The sequence below is a fragment of the Leguminivora glycinivorella genome, chromosome 14, assembly GCF_023078275.1.
Source record: "Leguminivora glycinivorella isolate SPB_JAAS2020 chromosome 14, LegGlyc_1.1, whole genome shotgun sequence".
Taxonomy (NCBI): domain Eukaryota; kingdom Metazoa; phylum Arthropoda; class Insecta; order Lepidoptera; family Tortricidae; genus Leguminivora; species Leguminivora glycinivorella.
The window spans coordinates 5,507,675-5,525,149 of record NC_062984.1 but is presented as its reverse complement, the minus strand read 5'-3'; the positions used below and the strand labels follow the sequence as shown (position 1 = coordinate 5,525,149).

General features: G+C 37.7%; 1 protein-coding gene across 1 annotated transcript in view; it reads left to right on the top strand.

Moving 5' to 3' along the window:
- The window catches only part of LOC125233219, a 94,678-nt gene extending 79,075 nt beyond the window's left edge, over positions 1-15,603 (top strand). The window contains exon 2 of the mRNA XM_048139129.1: positions 13,371-15,603. Within this exon, the coding sequence (XP_047995086.1) occupies positions 13,371-13,965 (595 nt within the window). The 3' untranslated portion in view covers positions 13,966-15,603. The remainder of the gene's footprint in view (positions 1-13,370) is intronic.
- Positions 15,604-17,475: the final 1,872 nt, after the last annotated feature.

The following is a 17,475-nucleotide window of genomic DNA, read 5'->3' as shown; positions in this document are numbered from 1 at the left end:
ACATACCTATCTTAAGTTTTTTCGAGCTGAAGTAGAGCAATATAAAAAGGTAGTAATTAAATATTAAGATTATATTATTATTTTTTAAAAGGAGACAACTTTGATATCGTAAGAAAATGTACGAGTTACGCGATAGAAAGAGAGCACACTTTTGCGTGAATATAATTGTAGGCATTTAGTGCGCGGTCGGAGTTTTGAACTTAATAGTATTGAAGGTTTTTGGAGAGGGATTTCTGTACTTGAGTACTAATATGTATTCTTTGGCACTACATCTTTACTTATTACTAGGTACTATTACGGACATTCGGACGTGAACCTTGCAATATTGACGCGCTTGAGAGGTAATAATTTCACTTTAGATATTTTTCCGGAAATGCTTTATCAAAGAAAACGAATCAGATTAGCGGAGCGGATCATTACCTACTTTTCCCGGTCATGATCGCTATCAACATGGAAAACAGATTATTACAAGTCTGAAACTATAATACGTACTCTCTTATGTTCACTGATTTAGTTGGTATGTATATAAAATGATCCATCATTTACACAAAATGATGTTGTAAACTTGCCGTCCCTATCGCACTTACAAATAGTGCGATAGGGACGGCCTGCTATTTTATCGTCTATCGCGCGACCATGCTTCCCGTGCTGCCACAGAATATATAATAGTACAAGTACAGAAGGCCCACTGCTTTGATGTTCACGAATTGCCGCCTTTTAAAATACCTACAAAATTCTTACAAAGAAACGAGCCGCACGTGCCCGGCGCCCGGCGATAGGGTTACCTATGGATTAAAACGAATTAATACACACATAAAATGTTTCTATTATATTCAAATCTTGGGTAGTTTCTAGGTATATATATGCTGTATTTATATATTTTTGTTCAAGTTTCAACATCACACGCCTTATTGAACTTTTCCATGGGACTTAATCAGTAGTAGATCTGTGTAAGAATGTCCTGTGGTATTTATTTTATTCAATATTAGCCATTCCACACGCGGACATCGCTTAAAAAAACCTCGCAACGTAAAGTAACAATAGAAAGTGCGAACATGCATTCCGTGAGAACGCGAGCCACCCCTGAGTAGGCCGCGAACTCGCGGCCGCCAGGATGTACTTGTAGCGCGGCGATAGAATCGCGGAGTGAGCCGCCCCTGGTGCTGCACGGGTAGCATGGTCGCGCGATAGACGATAAAATATCAGGCCGTCCCTATCGCACTATTAGTAAGTGCGATAGGGACGGCCAGATGATTTATCATTTATCGCGCGACCATAATTGCCTGCCAGGTGTACTTAGTAAAAGTTTTAATATTTTTTGCCAGCGTAGAAAGATGGACTGAGAGCCCCGAGCCGCCAGACCTTCCTCATTTTCTCATTTTCTCATGAAACTTTAGGATAAAGTAGAGTTCGTATGGCCGTTCAAGGTCTGCATATTACCTAGTTTGGCCCGTCGGTCATTTTTTTGCTATAAGGTTTTTTTTAAAACACTAACTTTCCTTAAACTCTCAAGGCTGATTTTTATTTTTTTGTGTTAGAAAAGACTGTAAGGATTTGATAATCATCATTAGACCATTTACGTCGGCCATAACTTGAGAAATTAGGGTAAGTAACAGAGACTTTCATTTCAAGCGTCTGGCAAAAGTTACGGGCGGAAATGGTCAGGAAAGGATTATCCTTACAGTCTTTTCTAACACATACATAAAAATCAGCCTGAGAATTTAAGGAAGTGGTATTTTTCAAAAAAACATCTTATAGCAAAAAAATGCCCGATGGGCCGAACTAGGTAATATGCTGAAATGAAACGTAGTTTAATTCTTGAGAAAATTAGGAAGGTCTGGCGGCTCTGAGCTCTTACTCTAAGCGAACAGGATGCGTAGCCGAATGGCACTAACGCTCACGAAACGCTCACGAAACGAAACGCTAGTAGATATCTATCCCTGTCACTCTTGCGTATTGGCGCGACAGAGCCGGACTACGTTTCGTTTTCGTTTGGCGTCGGAGAAATGCCATTCGGCTACGGGGCCTGTAGTGGAGTAGTAGAACAGTAGGTGATATATTCTTCTCTCCTTTTTTTAGAGTCTGTAGGTACACTACTCGTAATTATTTTAACTGCCTATAAAATTTATACAGAGTGATCTGTCAGAAAAGAATCATTTACACTTCCTATCCTAATAATTAATAACTACTACTGCTTTTCCAAGGTGTTTAATACGTCTTGGAAATTATAAATGTGCCTAGAGATCATAAAATATAGAAGCAATTTGCCACACCATAGGTGTTGGATAAAATTGCGTTTTTAGGGATCCGTAGCCAAAGGGTAAAACGGGACCTGATTACTCTGTAACCAGGCTAGAAGCTGTATCTCATGAACCGTGATGGTAGTTCTATACATTTAATTAAAATAGTTACAGATGATGTATGTTGCTTGCCCCTAAAAAAAAATACTAGAAAGATAATAAAATAAATATTTAATTGGATTTTTCTGCTTTATTTACAGTTTACAGATAGTACGTAAACGGTTGTGCGCGAGTCCGACTCGCACTTGACCGGTTATTTAATAAACCGTTTAATATTAAGCAGTTAGTTACAGGACGAACGACGTTGCTCACTCCGGTTTAAACATCTCATAGAAATATAAGTTATCTACGACTTGAGTTTCTTTCTTATTTTAGCATGGTTAAGAATAATTTTATCGCATGTTAGATATTATGTAACGGTTCATGACCGGATTGTATATACCTATGTAGGTTTGTAGGTATTATAGTTTACGTGACAATCTTGCACTTTTCATTTCTCTATTTATAACGAATAAATAAGGGCCTTATTTTCAAACATTCATATTTTATTTAACAAATATTGCGGCCGTTTTCTTACTACCCGGCTTCGTAAATCATGATCTGATGAAGCTCTAAAAATATACTTTTCTCAAACATGCAATGAAATATTGTCTTTACGTTCCTTAAAATGGGCTGGGAAGTATCGCTTTTTGGGCGCAACAACTCGAGAGGACTGTAAAGGGATTTCATATTATTTTTTAGGCCTAGGCCTGCAAAGTAACTTTTTTTTATAAAATATTGTCCTTTAGAGCATTTTTTTTATTTCATTGTATGTTTGAGAAAAGCACTATACATGCCTCGGCGTGAAAACGGATTCCCGGCCTTGTATCCCTATCCGGCCTCGCTCGCACGCTCGCTCGGCCGTATATACCCACTTGGCCGGAAATCCTCATTTTCCCGGCCTCTGATGTAATGTACTATTTCTCAAACATGGTATGAAATATTGATTTTATGTGCCTTATTGGCACCGAAGTATGACGTTGCAGGTGCGGCTAGGACGATTGATAGATAATGGAATTTCATACAAACCTTGCAGGCCAAGGCCGGCAAAGTCCTCTTTTTTAATTTCCAAACACAGATAATTGTGACATAACATCCAGGTATTTAGCCAATTAAAAAAAAAACTATAAGGGGATATATAGACGTGCCGACTGCAACTGGTACGGGCCTAGACAATATTTGATTTTGGGTGCGTTCGTTTTTTTTTAACTTTTTGTTTTTTTTAAGCGTATACAGGATATCAAAGGGGAACGAAAATTCGATTATTTTTGCGCTACGACGCACCGTTTAGGAGATACAGCCATCCAAAGTTACTATTTTCAGTAGACTTTATTTATTTCATACCATGTTTGAGAAAAGCACTATACATACCTCGGCGGGAAATGGGGTTGCCCGCCTCAGACCAATCCGGCCTCGCTTCGCTCGGCCGTCTATATGTCTTCGGCCGGCAACCCCCTTTGTCCCGGCCTCTGTAGTAATGTACTATACTACTACAATTTTATAGCTACATATGCTTAACTATAAATTCAGTAAAAAAATACAATAAAAGAAACTATAGAGTCGGATTCCCCCACGGGGATCCACGATGTTCTTTTGTTTCACAAATGCAAAGTATCGGTTTTATTAAAAATGCATCGATACCGTGGGAGTCGGCAGTGGGTAATTACCCACACACACATTACATACACTCATTGTAAATATTTACCTGAGTACCTACGACACAGTCGTTTAAACGCAATCGCGCCCCGATACTAGTTATTACGCGATCGATTACTTCTAGCATTATATTAGTTCACCTCGAGCTATATTGATGCCTGTAATATAAAATGATGATAAACCAGGTGACCAGTATAACTTAGCCTAGGAAACATCAATGCCTAACTAAAGAACGATATTATACTGGCCATACTGAACTTTCGACTTGATACGCTGTCTCGATAGCCTCAGGAAATGCAACGCAACTATGCCATTAAACCCTTCTTTTATTGTGCTCAGCTTAACATAATTCCACGCTACAAAACCACAGCATATTCTCCTTAATTATAATTTATTGCACATTTTCTCGACCTACATGCTTGCGGGGCAAAACTTTAAAGAATCCTAGACGCTTGCAAGGCGCGCCTAAATGCCAAACATCGCAATCCTTTACACAAAGACGCATTCCAAATTTGAAATTCCAAAATGGCAGCGCGTCAGTAACCGTTCAGGGATACCATTTTACACCCTTAGCGAATACGGGTGATTCGAACGTTGCGGAAAACTAGTATAAAAACGTCCTCCGATTCCGAATAGTTTTTTTAAAAGGATAGCTCAACTTACAGTGGTTTGCTAAGAACTTGATTCAACTACCCTCTTGCAAACAATGAAATACTGCCAGTTTACCAAAGCGCATGCGCGACACTGCGTTGCAACGTGGTGCGTTGACCGGCGTGACCTCGAGGTCAAGCGGTCAGTGTTAGGGCCCGCCTACACTACCGCTACTCTATGAGTCTATGGTAGTTAGCCCTAGGCGTTGCAAACGCGTGGGAACGTGTGGAAGCAACTTAGTATTGAGGTTCCGCAAACAGCCGATATGTTAAGTCCTAACGTGTCTAAATAAATGCCTAACTGTATTGAGTTGGGTATTCTTTTGTCGCATAGTGTGAAATGGCTTTAGGAATTTAGGATTATGTTTAGCTAGTAAAAATATGTAGGCTTTTAGCACAGTCATATATGGACTGGTCGATTCGATACTATACCAGCATTGGGACACGGAACCCTGGCAGGCAAGCATGATCGCGCGATAAATGATAAATCATCAGGTCGTCCCGAACTTACAAATGGTGCGATAGGGACGGCGTGATGTTCTATCATTTGTCGCGCGACCATGCTTGCCTGCGTGGATAAAATACTTGACCATCATTCGGTTTACATTATGACTAGATAAGATAACTTCTCATCTTATCTTATCTTGCATTATGACTACCTACCCTGACCAGGCAGGTAAGTATGGTCGCGTGATAAATGATAAAACATCTGGCCGTCCCTATCGCACTTACTAACAGTGCGATAGGGACGGCCTGATATTTTATCGTCTATCGCGCTACCATGCTACCCGTGCAGGTCAAGATTAACATAAAAAACTTAAATTTCTTTTTAATTCCATCCATTAAATAAAAGTTAACGCGATATTTCAATATTCCAAGCAGAATGTTTATGGCTTCATTACACGGGTATTGTGGACATTATTCGGAGCAATGATAAGATCTAGGTGATTGTGATCATGAGGCGCCTGCGCGCGATAATTGAAGCATAAACGATATAGGGTTGCTACGGGTTCTGAGAATAATTTATTTTATTTTGAAGCCGTGTACAGTTAGGAATATATAGCAAATTATTATTAGCAAAATATATAAGTGGGCAAATTATGCACGGAAATTAACTTATCTACACAGTTAAATTTCTTCAAAGATACTTCTGTAGGACTAAAAACAGAATCAAATCAAAACTAGAAAACGTAAAATATATTACATCCATTAAAGCAGATATAGAGTTAATCCATGGTCTCTAATACCCACAATAATACATTTAGGGTTATGTTATAAGTTTAGACCGAAAATGAACGATTATTTTTTTGCAAAATTTTGATAACATAATGTCACTGCTGATTTGGCAGCCCTATACCTATAATCTCTACCATAGAGGAATAAGAAAAGAGTTGTAACTCCATACATCAGTAAATGCAAGTTATTTATAATATCTCTTTATTTACATGAACATATTTACATAATTATATAAGAAACTAAGACTAAACTTAAAAGCTAGCTAATGTCTAAAATAGGCCCTTGAGGCATTGTACCAAGGATACTGGCGACATTTCCTCGCTGTATCGCAATGCTGATACGTTGAGCGAGGAAGTCGCCAGCTCTTCGGTCACCAGTTACCTCAACCAGACGCTTCGCGATTTCTGTGAACAACTTGTTCGCGCTGGGGCCCCATGGACCTAGAGTTTCTACACCAAAGGGTACAAAAAGGTATTCTTTGCCAAGACTTTTGTATTTATTACGTTTCAAAATTTCGGCACTTTCTGCCGCTGCGCCCGCTTTTATCTTGGTCCGTTGGAGGTGAGACGGTGCCAATGTGTCTAGCATCCCACACTAACATTCGTCCCATACTCCAAGGGACCAAGGACACTCCATCAGGCCTCTTGCCATCTCAAGTTATTTATAGTGACATCTAGCGTCAATCACATGTCAAATAGAGGAAGAATAGAGAAAGAAATAATTATGTAGCTACATTCATGGGCAACATTACCAAAACATCATTTAAAAGTCAACTCTAACAGTCGACAACACCAAATTTGCATCCGTATAATTTGCCACCCTCGTCTCGTAACGTGGAATACTAAACTGTCCCACATGTCTTTGACGAATAAACATAAGTAACATAACCTTTTACGAACCATTTCTCGAAGCTACAAGTGACAATTTACAAGTGGTAGTCAATGTCTACTTAATATGATAAGTTGGAAAAAGAAAAAGTAACTTGTAACTTTCAGTTTTGAGAAATGGGCCCCTGCTATAGACAAAAAAAAAAACATTATTTTATCGACGCTGGCGGCAGCTAAAATACGATTATCGTAATGACAGTCTGATGGTGATGATCATTGAAGATAATGCCCATATTTACGCTTTTAACCTGGTTTCGGCGTATTAATCTAAATGTAGATATTAGTGATATTAGTAAATTGCTATCGCTTTCGATATCGGTGTAATGGGATCAGTCTGACGTGTCTATGGTTATTTATGCGATCGTTAATGTGAATAAATTGAGCTGGTACAGATTTAAGGGCTGCCTGTACTGTTGCTATGGCATTTTGTGTCAGTATCTAACGGCCCGTCTAAGATGATGTGAGGGTGTCAATTTTAGAGACTGTCTGTTGTTTATCGTAAGTTCGCGCGAATTTTCGTCGTGCTAGATTCGAACGTAAAGTAAGAACTAAGTATTGTATAAAACCGGCCAAGAGTTCGAACATAAGTGAAATATATAAAAAATGTATTTTTATCAACTCCCGACGCAAAACAATTTTCGACGGGAAAGTCTTATAAGTTTGACGTTTGTCTGTCTGTGTGTGTGTGTGTGTGTGGGTCTGCACTTTTTTTCCTTTAGGAGCGATGTTTGTCTGTCTGTCTGTGTGTGTGTCTGTCTCTGTTGGGGTTGTAATCAAAAAAATATAGCTCCCGAACGGATGAACCATTTGGATTTTTTAGTTTTTTGTTGGCTGAAAGCTGAGTAAGTTTCAGGTGCTAGTGTTCTTTATCCGCCATGTTTCACGGAACGGAAACGGACGGTCTACTATGTCATGCGAAACGGGGTTTTTGACTACAAAATTTTAATTTTGAGAGTTATGATTTTTGTATAAAAAATGTTTTTTTTTTTTTTTTAAGTTTTTGAAATCAGCAAAAGACAACCATTTGGCATTATTATCTCTGTAAGTCTGTAACAAATCTATAAACTAAATTATTTCAAGGGTTTAGTGTGAAAGGATACATTCAAACAGGCAGAAAGACACCTTTCGCAATTAAAATATTAATATTGTGCAGTCGTAGGGTTTTTTTTTCTGTCGGCTATTGACGAATTTCAGACTGCTTTGCTTGGTAGATGTGAGGAAAGGAAACCCTAACGGCCCAGCCACGACATTGGTCACAGCTGCAGCCATGTTATATCGCTTCAAAAGTTATATAACTGCCGGTGTGCTTAGACCAATGTCGTGGCTGAGTACCAGTTCGCATATTTTTTGTAAGGTTTCCACAGACCTGCTGCGTGACATGGCGTGATGCAACTGGCCCTAAGATAACCTGAATGTATATTCATGAACAAGCAAATCAAGTCCCATTTACATCTACATTTTCCTTTACAACTGATTAACATTATCCATTGATGGCAACACTGGCATCTCATAAACTACAGACGACGCCATTTATTTCTTATACGGAATGTGGATTAAAGTCGACTGCATCCGTCAGCGGTACTTATTTTATAAACTTAAATCCTACGTTAAATAACAGATACGAAAATTACATTTTATTAGCTGTTAGTGTTAGGCTAGGCTATTTTCTTGATCTCAATGGTATATAGGTAATTTAATACGTCACGAAAACTACTCGACATGTTCATATATGGAGGTACCTAAGCGAAAAGAATGGTCGGGAGCTCGACTTTATTGGGTTTTTGGTACTTAGACTTCTGTTCTAATCCTGTTCTAAACTTCTAAGATCGGGGTCCTCAATCGAACAGAAACTTAATATTATCTAAAAATGTAAACAAACACACTGATACTTACGATGATACGCAAAATTGATAGCTTCATAGCTCTGAAATTACTAAATTTTTCCCTCTTTCTTGGATTACATTGCAAGGAAAATAATTGAAATTTTCAGCTTCATTGTCTAGAAATTATTTTCATTACACTCAGGTAAAATTTCTTATGTAAATTCTAAAAGAACAAGATCAATTTATAGTAGATATCTCGAATTTCTACAACCATCTTAGACTGATTAATAAACTGGTTCTCATCTTACAACATTACATAGCGGTGTTTACCCATATTCGGGTAACTGGGTGATCTATCATGTCACTCAAGATGGCGTACAGATCTGTCAAATCCTACCTTTAAATACATGACAATACGAGGCAAGGCACACGTCTTCGTGAATGAAACTCTCTAATATACTTGCAAACTGCTTTGATATCTCATTTTAGTTTTTCTTTAGTTGTGTATGGCTTGACAACTTCTTTTACAGATTTCCGACGAGTCGGTGTGAGATTAGCAATAGTAGTAAATACTTACTTCATTAGACTAATCTTTTAAATGTATATGTGGCGTTCCACGTATAAAACGTTTCACCGAAAAGCGACTGACAAAATATCAAATTAGACTTCGCACTTATTTAAGTACGTTCCGAAAAACTCATTGCACATTGGTACGAGCCGGGGTTCAAACCCTGTAGTCTTGACCTGTAATAAATAATAAAAGTGAGCAGTAAAGCTTTCCTGCCAGCAAGTGTATTTCCAGTTTCCAGTATTGCCGTTTGTCATGTTCTAGGAAAGCTATAAAATAATCGCGTTTGTTAGGGTTGTCATTGTCAAACATACATTTTGAAAAACCCTTGTTGGTTCAGCAGTGCTCGGGTCGGGTCGTCTGTATGTAATATGTAACTTGACATGTTAAATGCTCTATGTATATAATATTAATATTTTTTTTAGTCGTGTCGTATGGCATCAATTTGATTTTTTTGTCGCTTTACAAGTTCTTCACCCAGTTGGCTGCGTATTTACTTAGCCTATGTAAGTCCAGAGGATCTCCTAGGTATTTTCTTTTCGGGTATTCAGGGATAATGTGGTAAATGAACTGTACCTACGGGTGCTCCGTAGTCGCACTTCGGCGAGTCTCGCCACCCACACTTAAACATAAAAACATATTACCGTGGGACCGGTGGGACTCAGACAATCTGTGTAAGAATGTCCCATAATATTTATTTATTTATATAAGTAATAAATGACTACTTATGCCAGTAGAAAGTCCTGTTTGCACGTTACCATGTTCGATTATTCAAATTTATAATCGTGTCGTGTGACTATAAGCAGTATCAATTACTCGTAAATTTTCCATAACCGTTGTTAGTGCATTTTATTATTTATTTATTCAATCTTTGTTGCTCGGTACAAAAAGTACAAATGGCGGACTTAATGCCTACTACCAGTCAACCATAGGTAAAAACAGATAAGTATGTATATGGCATAGCTTTTAGTGATGGAAGCGCCAGCAAAGGTTCACTGTTACAATAAGAGCTCAATAAATTAATTAAGAGTATATTAATTATTTTCTTTTCTAAGCTTATCAATTAAATAATACTTACACAGCGAGGTCTACAATTCCAGCCTAATTCCATCTCACTGACCTCTGATTGTACTTTTTGCCGATAGAAATATTTTTTGATGTTTGGCAACCCTACTTATGACTAGTAAGTAGATACTTGCTATTGCGTATTGTGTTGGTCCTAAGTCCTTACTGCGGTCAGAAATGTTGATTTCTACTTTGTGTGTGTTTTTTTTATAAATGGGCTTAGGTACTCGTTGCCACAGACTAGCCGAGGCGAAAACTTGGCCTACGGTAGAGCGAGTTTGGTAAGGTGTCGTGTCGGGTCATCCTGATAGTATATACCTATTTAATTTATTTTGACGTGATAATAGATAGTTTCTAAAATTATACTGGAACATAAGTAGTTAGGTACCTACCTATTTAATATTTTTGTAAACAGCTGAAATCTGACAAGCAAAAGATAAGACCAAGCTAACTTTGCACGGCATTTCTAATAAGAAAGTTTGGCAATGTCATAAGAATTTAATTTTAACTTCAAAGAAAATTATAATATACTTACATTACTTACCAGTGACGGCTGGTGAAAATTGCTGCTAGGCAACACTGAGCAAAAAGAAACCTACCTTAACATTAAGTACTTCACTTGTAATCAATTTTAGGCAAGCCGGTGGGAATCGGCTTGTATGGAAAAGCCGCTGCTCTACATATATGTACTCTCTTCTGATCCTGTTCAAGTCGCTGTGAAGCCTACCTAGACTAATAGGCTACTAGACTCATATCGGCGAATTTGGCACAATAAATGATTGTCTTCTGTGGTATTAAAAGTGTATGATGACTGCGTATTTTAGATTAAAAATGTGTGTAATTTTTCATTTATTTTGGCCACCGAAAACGCTGTCAGCGATGTAGTGACTTCATCGAATTCGAACCTTACTGCATGTCAAAACAATCACTGACATATTGAACTTTATGCCTTCATACTTAAATAGTCAGAAAATGTTGTTTTCGAATAGAATGACCTGATGCACAGAAAATCTAATGTCATTTTAATACATGACTGTGTTGTTTTCGCCTGATTACGTAATAGTAATATACTTTAAAATTATGTTTTGCTGTTTTTAGATCATGGAAGAGCGGTGCCTCTTAAATCTTAATACAAGTAACTGTTACTTAAAAAGAGGTTCCAACTCAGAGAAGTGTAAACTTACTCTTATACTGAATAAACGATTTTATTTTTATTTTATTTTTTAAAATAAAAAAAATATCGTAATATTTTATTTCGGTTAATTGGACAATCCTTAATCATATAAGACAGACTTTAAAAATGGGTCAGGTAGCCTATTATAACAATGGTCTATTGCATGTAACAACATCCACATGCAAATAAAAAATTCAAAATTCATAATAATAGGTATATTATTCATCTTAATTCACGTAATTCCGTATAACACTTTACTACCTTACTAACACAAAGAAGGAATCATGTAATGTGCAATAAAAACATTTTTACCTCAATTGCACACGACAGGCGTGCGAATTTTAAACAGTCAAGAATTCAAAATTCATAATAATAGGTATATTATTCATCTTAATTCACGTAATTCCGTATAACACTCAAGTAATACCTTGTCATGTGTACGCTAATTGCCGGCCACACTGCAGAGATATTGTGGGCACCATTGCTTTTGTTTGTCTTCAACTTCCAGCCTCGGCAAACAACTCGAGTCAATGCACTGGGGAGCTTGAAGCTAGAGACTATGCAAATAATAACTACTGTTAATCTTGGCGTTGAAACTCTAGGTCCATGGGATCCCAGCGCGAACAAGTTTTTCACGCGAAGCGTCTGGTTGAGGTAGCTGGTGATCAAAGAGCTGGCAACTTCCTCGCACAACGTATCAGCATTGAGATACAGCGAAGAAATAATTACTTACTTTTAAATCGGACTTAATCGCGTATCACTAAATCGCTACATATTAAACTGACATCCAACGTTTCAGGGACGGCGTTGTCCTCGTGGTCTCGGAGAAGACTGACTTGAAATGACATCAACACTTTCTGACAGCCGTGCGAGTTTTTCTAACTACCCGCACTTGGTGCTAATTATTAACTTGAACTGTTTGCGCACTAGGGATGTTACTCTGTCGACAGGTCGACACACAACACCTCAGACCATACAACACTAACAATATTTGATTCATCGACTGTCGATATTATTTTCCGCTTACACTTATTAATGACAGCTAGGGTTCCATGTGGATGAGATCCTAAAACCTTAGTCCCTATTGAAATTGTGATGTTTTTTGATTTATTTGGCTTCCCGCACCTTTCTACTGTAGAAATGGCGTTTCGTGGAAAGGACTTTAGGGTCATGCAGTTCGATCCAGTGGTTTGGTCCTGACTCTAATATATGTTCAGGAAAGCCAGCCGAGATTTATGACTTTTCGGCATGTTACGATTAATTCAATTTTACCCTAAATGTATGTCTATAATATTTACCTATCTCTGGTTCAAGCTTTACGCCATTGCTAAACAAAGTTGTTATCCGTTTATGACTAGCCTTTGGAATGCAAACCATTGACATTATTGTTTTAACTGCCGGCTCTACTTATGGTAAAAACTAAGATTTGCTAAATGACTAAGGGCCAGTTGTATCAACCACATTTGACAGGCACATCATCGTCACGCAGCAGATGTCTTTGGAACTTCCCATACAATAAAATTTAACGAACGCTTTAACGGCCTTAAATTAAACTAATGAACGAACAAAAACTTTTATTTTTGATGAAGAATCGGAATCTGCCAACATTCAATAAAACATTTTATACGTAAAGTATGTTTACCTAGTTAATAAATTACGGTTTTACTAGCGACTCAATTAAAAATTCTAGCAAATGCATGGCTATTAAATAAAAAAAGTGTTTTCGTTTATTTTAAGTGCCTATTATATGCCTTTTATAGATTTCAAGTGTCAACTTGCAGCACTAAAGTTTAATAAAGAGGTTTTTAAACAAACCTTGTTATTTAATTGGTGTCCTTGGAGGCTGATATACCTTCTTAAATCCACACACTTGAACAACCCTGACAAAAAGTCCATTCAATCATGAACAGATTATGGTCTTAAATCTGTTTCACGTAGAACACTTTCTAACATTGTCTATCGATTGTTCCAGGTTATCGTCATTCCTGCTCCTAGTCGCCGCGACATGCTGCGTGCCCGCCCCGGCGCTCCGGCGCGACAACAGCCTCACGGACGACAAGAAGGAGCCCTCCACGCACGAGCTGCTCAGCTCGCTCGGCCTCAAGAAGCTCAAGGTGCCCGCCGCACACCACCGGAAACGCGTCGCGGAGCAAGGCCGGCGCCACGCCACCGGGGACTCCAGGATGTTCGTCATCAAACTGCCCCCGAACACCAGCTACTACACACACGCCGACCCCGCCCCACCCGCCGCCAGAACCCTACCCCTACAGATGACAGGCAACGGCAAACCAGCTAGAGTATACCATTGGAACCTCCCTGTCCTACAAAAACTAGCGAAAGACAGACCACAAGCACGTTTCGACGACGATGTTGTCGACGTGGAAAGCACACCAACATGGCCCAAAGGCATGAACAACCATCCGAACTCACTAGACTCCTTAGCATACTACGTCCCAGAAAAGAAAACATCCTTCAGAAAATACTTCTCAGGAAACGGGAAGCCGAAGTCGTTCTACGTCCTGCAGAAAAACAAGAATTCAGCGCAGTACCACAGACTACTGCCATAATTCGTTAGTTCATCTATTTGATAGGCGAGCTGAAAACGCATGAGACTGAATGCGTCTACAATGTAGACGTTTACTAGTGTCATGCGTTTTAAAAGTTAACTTTTTATCCACCAGTGATTTGTTTATCAAGGACTTATTTATAAAGATACAATCCAATCAAACGATAAAGAACAATCAATATATTTTAAATGTCGAAAAAAAAACATCATTTGTTTTGGAACGCTCCCTTGCGTTCAGCGTGCAGAATAAAGTACCTACGCGTTTTATTTATTGCCGTCGTTACAAATTTAACGTTGGCGTAATAAAACGTTATCTACACTAATTGTGCCCTACAAATACAGCCTTTCTCTAAACACGCCTAGTAATTCATATTAACTGTTTTCTAAGTTGCCCACAATTAAATAGCGATTTGTAACCCGCCGCGCCGCTCGGGAAAACTGTCATTTACTGGCTTATCGCCCGTTTAGCTCTCAACGGGCTCGATAAATTATGCTAAGATCAATATTAGCTTCCATATTTTGCATCAACGAGAGATAATTGGATTATTTATGGATGATTTTATGGGCAGATTAAAATTAGACAGACTTGAAGTACAGAGCTTTTGTCTTCAAACCGATTAAAATCAGCAACAGTGCCGCATTTACATAAAATGCAGTGTCATTATCATAACTTCATAAATATCACAACAGTATCTACTCAAACAGTCGGCAGGGCCCTGAAATATATTCTGGCAAGATCGCTCCAAAACAAAACCTTACCGGGAAAAGTCTTACATTTGAAAATTGTGTGATTTCATTTTAAATAAATTCACTACTTTTTCAATGCAGGAAGTTGGCTTGACAATGTCTAATTTAATTTTGCATTGAAATTAGGACTTGTTTTGGAGCGTTTCCCGTTCCGTTTTATCTCAATATTCTGTGCTGAAAGGTAGTTAAAACGTTAGAACTAATTCCAGCTCATTTATTGCTTACCTTTTAATAATCCAGTATGTTGATATAACTTTAATCTGGAGCATTAACTAAATGACCTTGCAGATCTTTCCTATGATGGACTCTAATAATATAAGAAGGGGTTGTATTAAACCAACTGCAACACTAAGCCCCTGTATGAGTAAAGGGGAAAGTCGCCTCTCCATACAAACGTCATTTCCTCTAGATGTTGAGATTATGGAAACTGTTTTTACACAACTCTTTCTATTATATTGCGTATACTTTAATTTATTTATAATTCATTATATTGTTTCCGCTTGAAATCAATTAAATTAAAATATTTTCTCAAAATAATTGAATTTGTTCCAGTACTTACACCGTACTGGAAAAAATAATTATTTTTAGAAAACTAGTACTATGTACTTATACTAACCCAATGCTACTCTATTGTAAATAAAATAATCAGGGCCTCAATTCGACAAGCTCATTTTAATAATCTTTATATCAATTTTTGCATGACGCATGTCGAATAGGCGCCGCGAATTATTAAATAACTATTGTATAATAGTTTTAAGATGAATAGGTGCTTAGTTTTGTTAGTAAGGTAAGACTGCTCCACGAATTTAAAATATTTATGTTAAGCTAAGCTACCTACTTATGTAATATACGTTACTAGACCACACTAGACTACAGGCCTAAGAGCTTAATACCCATTCTAAGTTAAGAGGTACTTTTAGCTTTACGATAGAAGGTTTTCTTTCCAGAAAAACGCAACTATTAAGAAAAAAAGAGGACACATTCACATTCAACTTCATATGAAATTTTCGTGAAGCTGTTTAATAAAAAGGTTTAATACTGATATTAATAGGATAGGTTTTTGTTTACTTGTTGCCTATTGATTGTACATTAAAGTTATTTTTGTTTTAATGGATAATATGGAGAAGTGAAAAATAAGACAACTCATTAAGGAATTATCACTTTTCTTGCTGTAAGAATGTTATGAAATGTAAAGTCTGAGTATAAATAATCAATAATTATAATAAAAACAATAAATAAAGTTAATTCTTAAAAAATAAAACTAAATTTTTCATACAACTGTCTCTTCCCTGGTCACAAAGTATCCTCCCCTGTGCAACAGTATCTCCCCTGGACTGAGTATTTCCCCTGGTCGCTGATAAAACACGATAAAACAAATAAATTGACTGGTCCTCTTTGTAAACACTTCAAATTGGCCAACAAAAAAGTTCGCGCCGTCTCTCCATTTTACATACCCCACCCATTTCATACCGACGCGACATAAAGGACAATAGTTTTTTTAAGGTATTTATTCAAAAGGCTCAAATTTAAAATAGGGTAAGGTAGGGTAGGTTGTAAACAACCGTCTGACGCCCCAACCTACAGGACAATGTTATCAAAATTTTATTGTATGACTTTCATAGTTTAGTGCTGCCAGACAAGAAATGGTCCACCAATTATATAATTTTTCATGCATCTAGCTCTATTATATAAAAAATATAAAAATAAATCATTAAAAGTTTTTTTTTTCAATTTTTTATCAGGCAAAAACTTTTTGGAACACTTTAAATTATTATTTTTTTAATGCATAATCTTGTAGGCCTACGTGGCTCAGCAGAAGTGTTTGGACGGGTCTTGAAAGGTCGCAGGTTTTATTCCTGCCGAAAGTGTAAAATATTCCTTTCTTTATACTACTTTTAAAAATGAACACAGCTATTTGAACGAAGTAAGAAAAATGGTGGGTAAAACATTTCTTCCTAGATTTTGCATTTATTATCTATGTAAGTAAAAGACTCGAAATATTAATAATTAACCCGTGTATACTTATATTGGGTTGGCACAAAAGTAATGAGACACTTGGTTTACGTTTTATATTTTTTATTATTATTACAATACAAAAAGCTTAGTCGATGATGTAATCACCATAAGCATCTATAGATAACTTCCTGCCAACGATCCGGCAAAGTTTGGATGCCTTTCGCCCAGAACTCTGATGGCTGTGCCTCGAAAAAGTTGTTCAACTCCACCTGTACATCATGGAAATCATTGAATTGTTTACCCCGCAAATGTCGTTTCAGGGCTCTAAACAAATGAAAGTCTGATGGTGCGAGGTCTGGAGAATAAGGTGGGTGGCGTATCGTCTCCCAGCCCAAGTTCTGCAGCTGTTGGCGAACGGTAGATGCGACATGAGTTCGAGCGTTATCATGTAGTAAAATTACAGTGGCTCGTCTTCGTCGTTTTTTCTTGATAGCAGAAGATAGTTCGGTGAGCTGTGTTGAATATTTGTTAGCGTTTACAGTTTCATTGTGTTCATGAAACAGCATGCCTTGCGAGTCCCAGAAACAACAAAGCAAAACTTTTAAGCGGTTCTTTTGACTTAGCTTCGGTTGAGTTGGTGGCGTTTCTTCTCGAGGCAGCCAAAAAGCACGACGTGTATCGTTCTCATAATAAATCCATGATTCATCTCCCGTAACCAGATCAGTCAAAAACTCTTTACGTCGGGGTCGCAGCAAAAGTGATTGACAGATGGCGACACGGACTGCACGACTCATCGAAGTATGAGGTA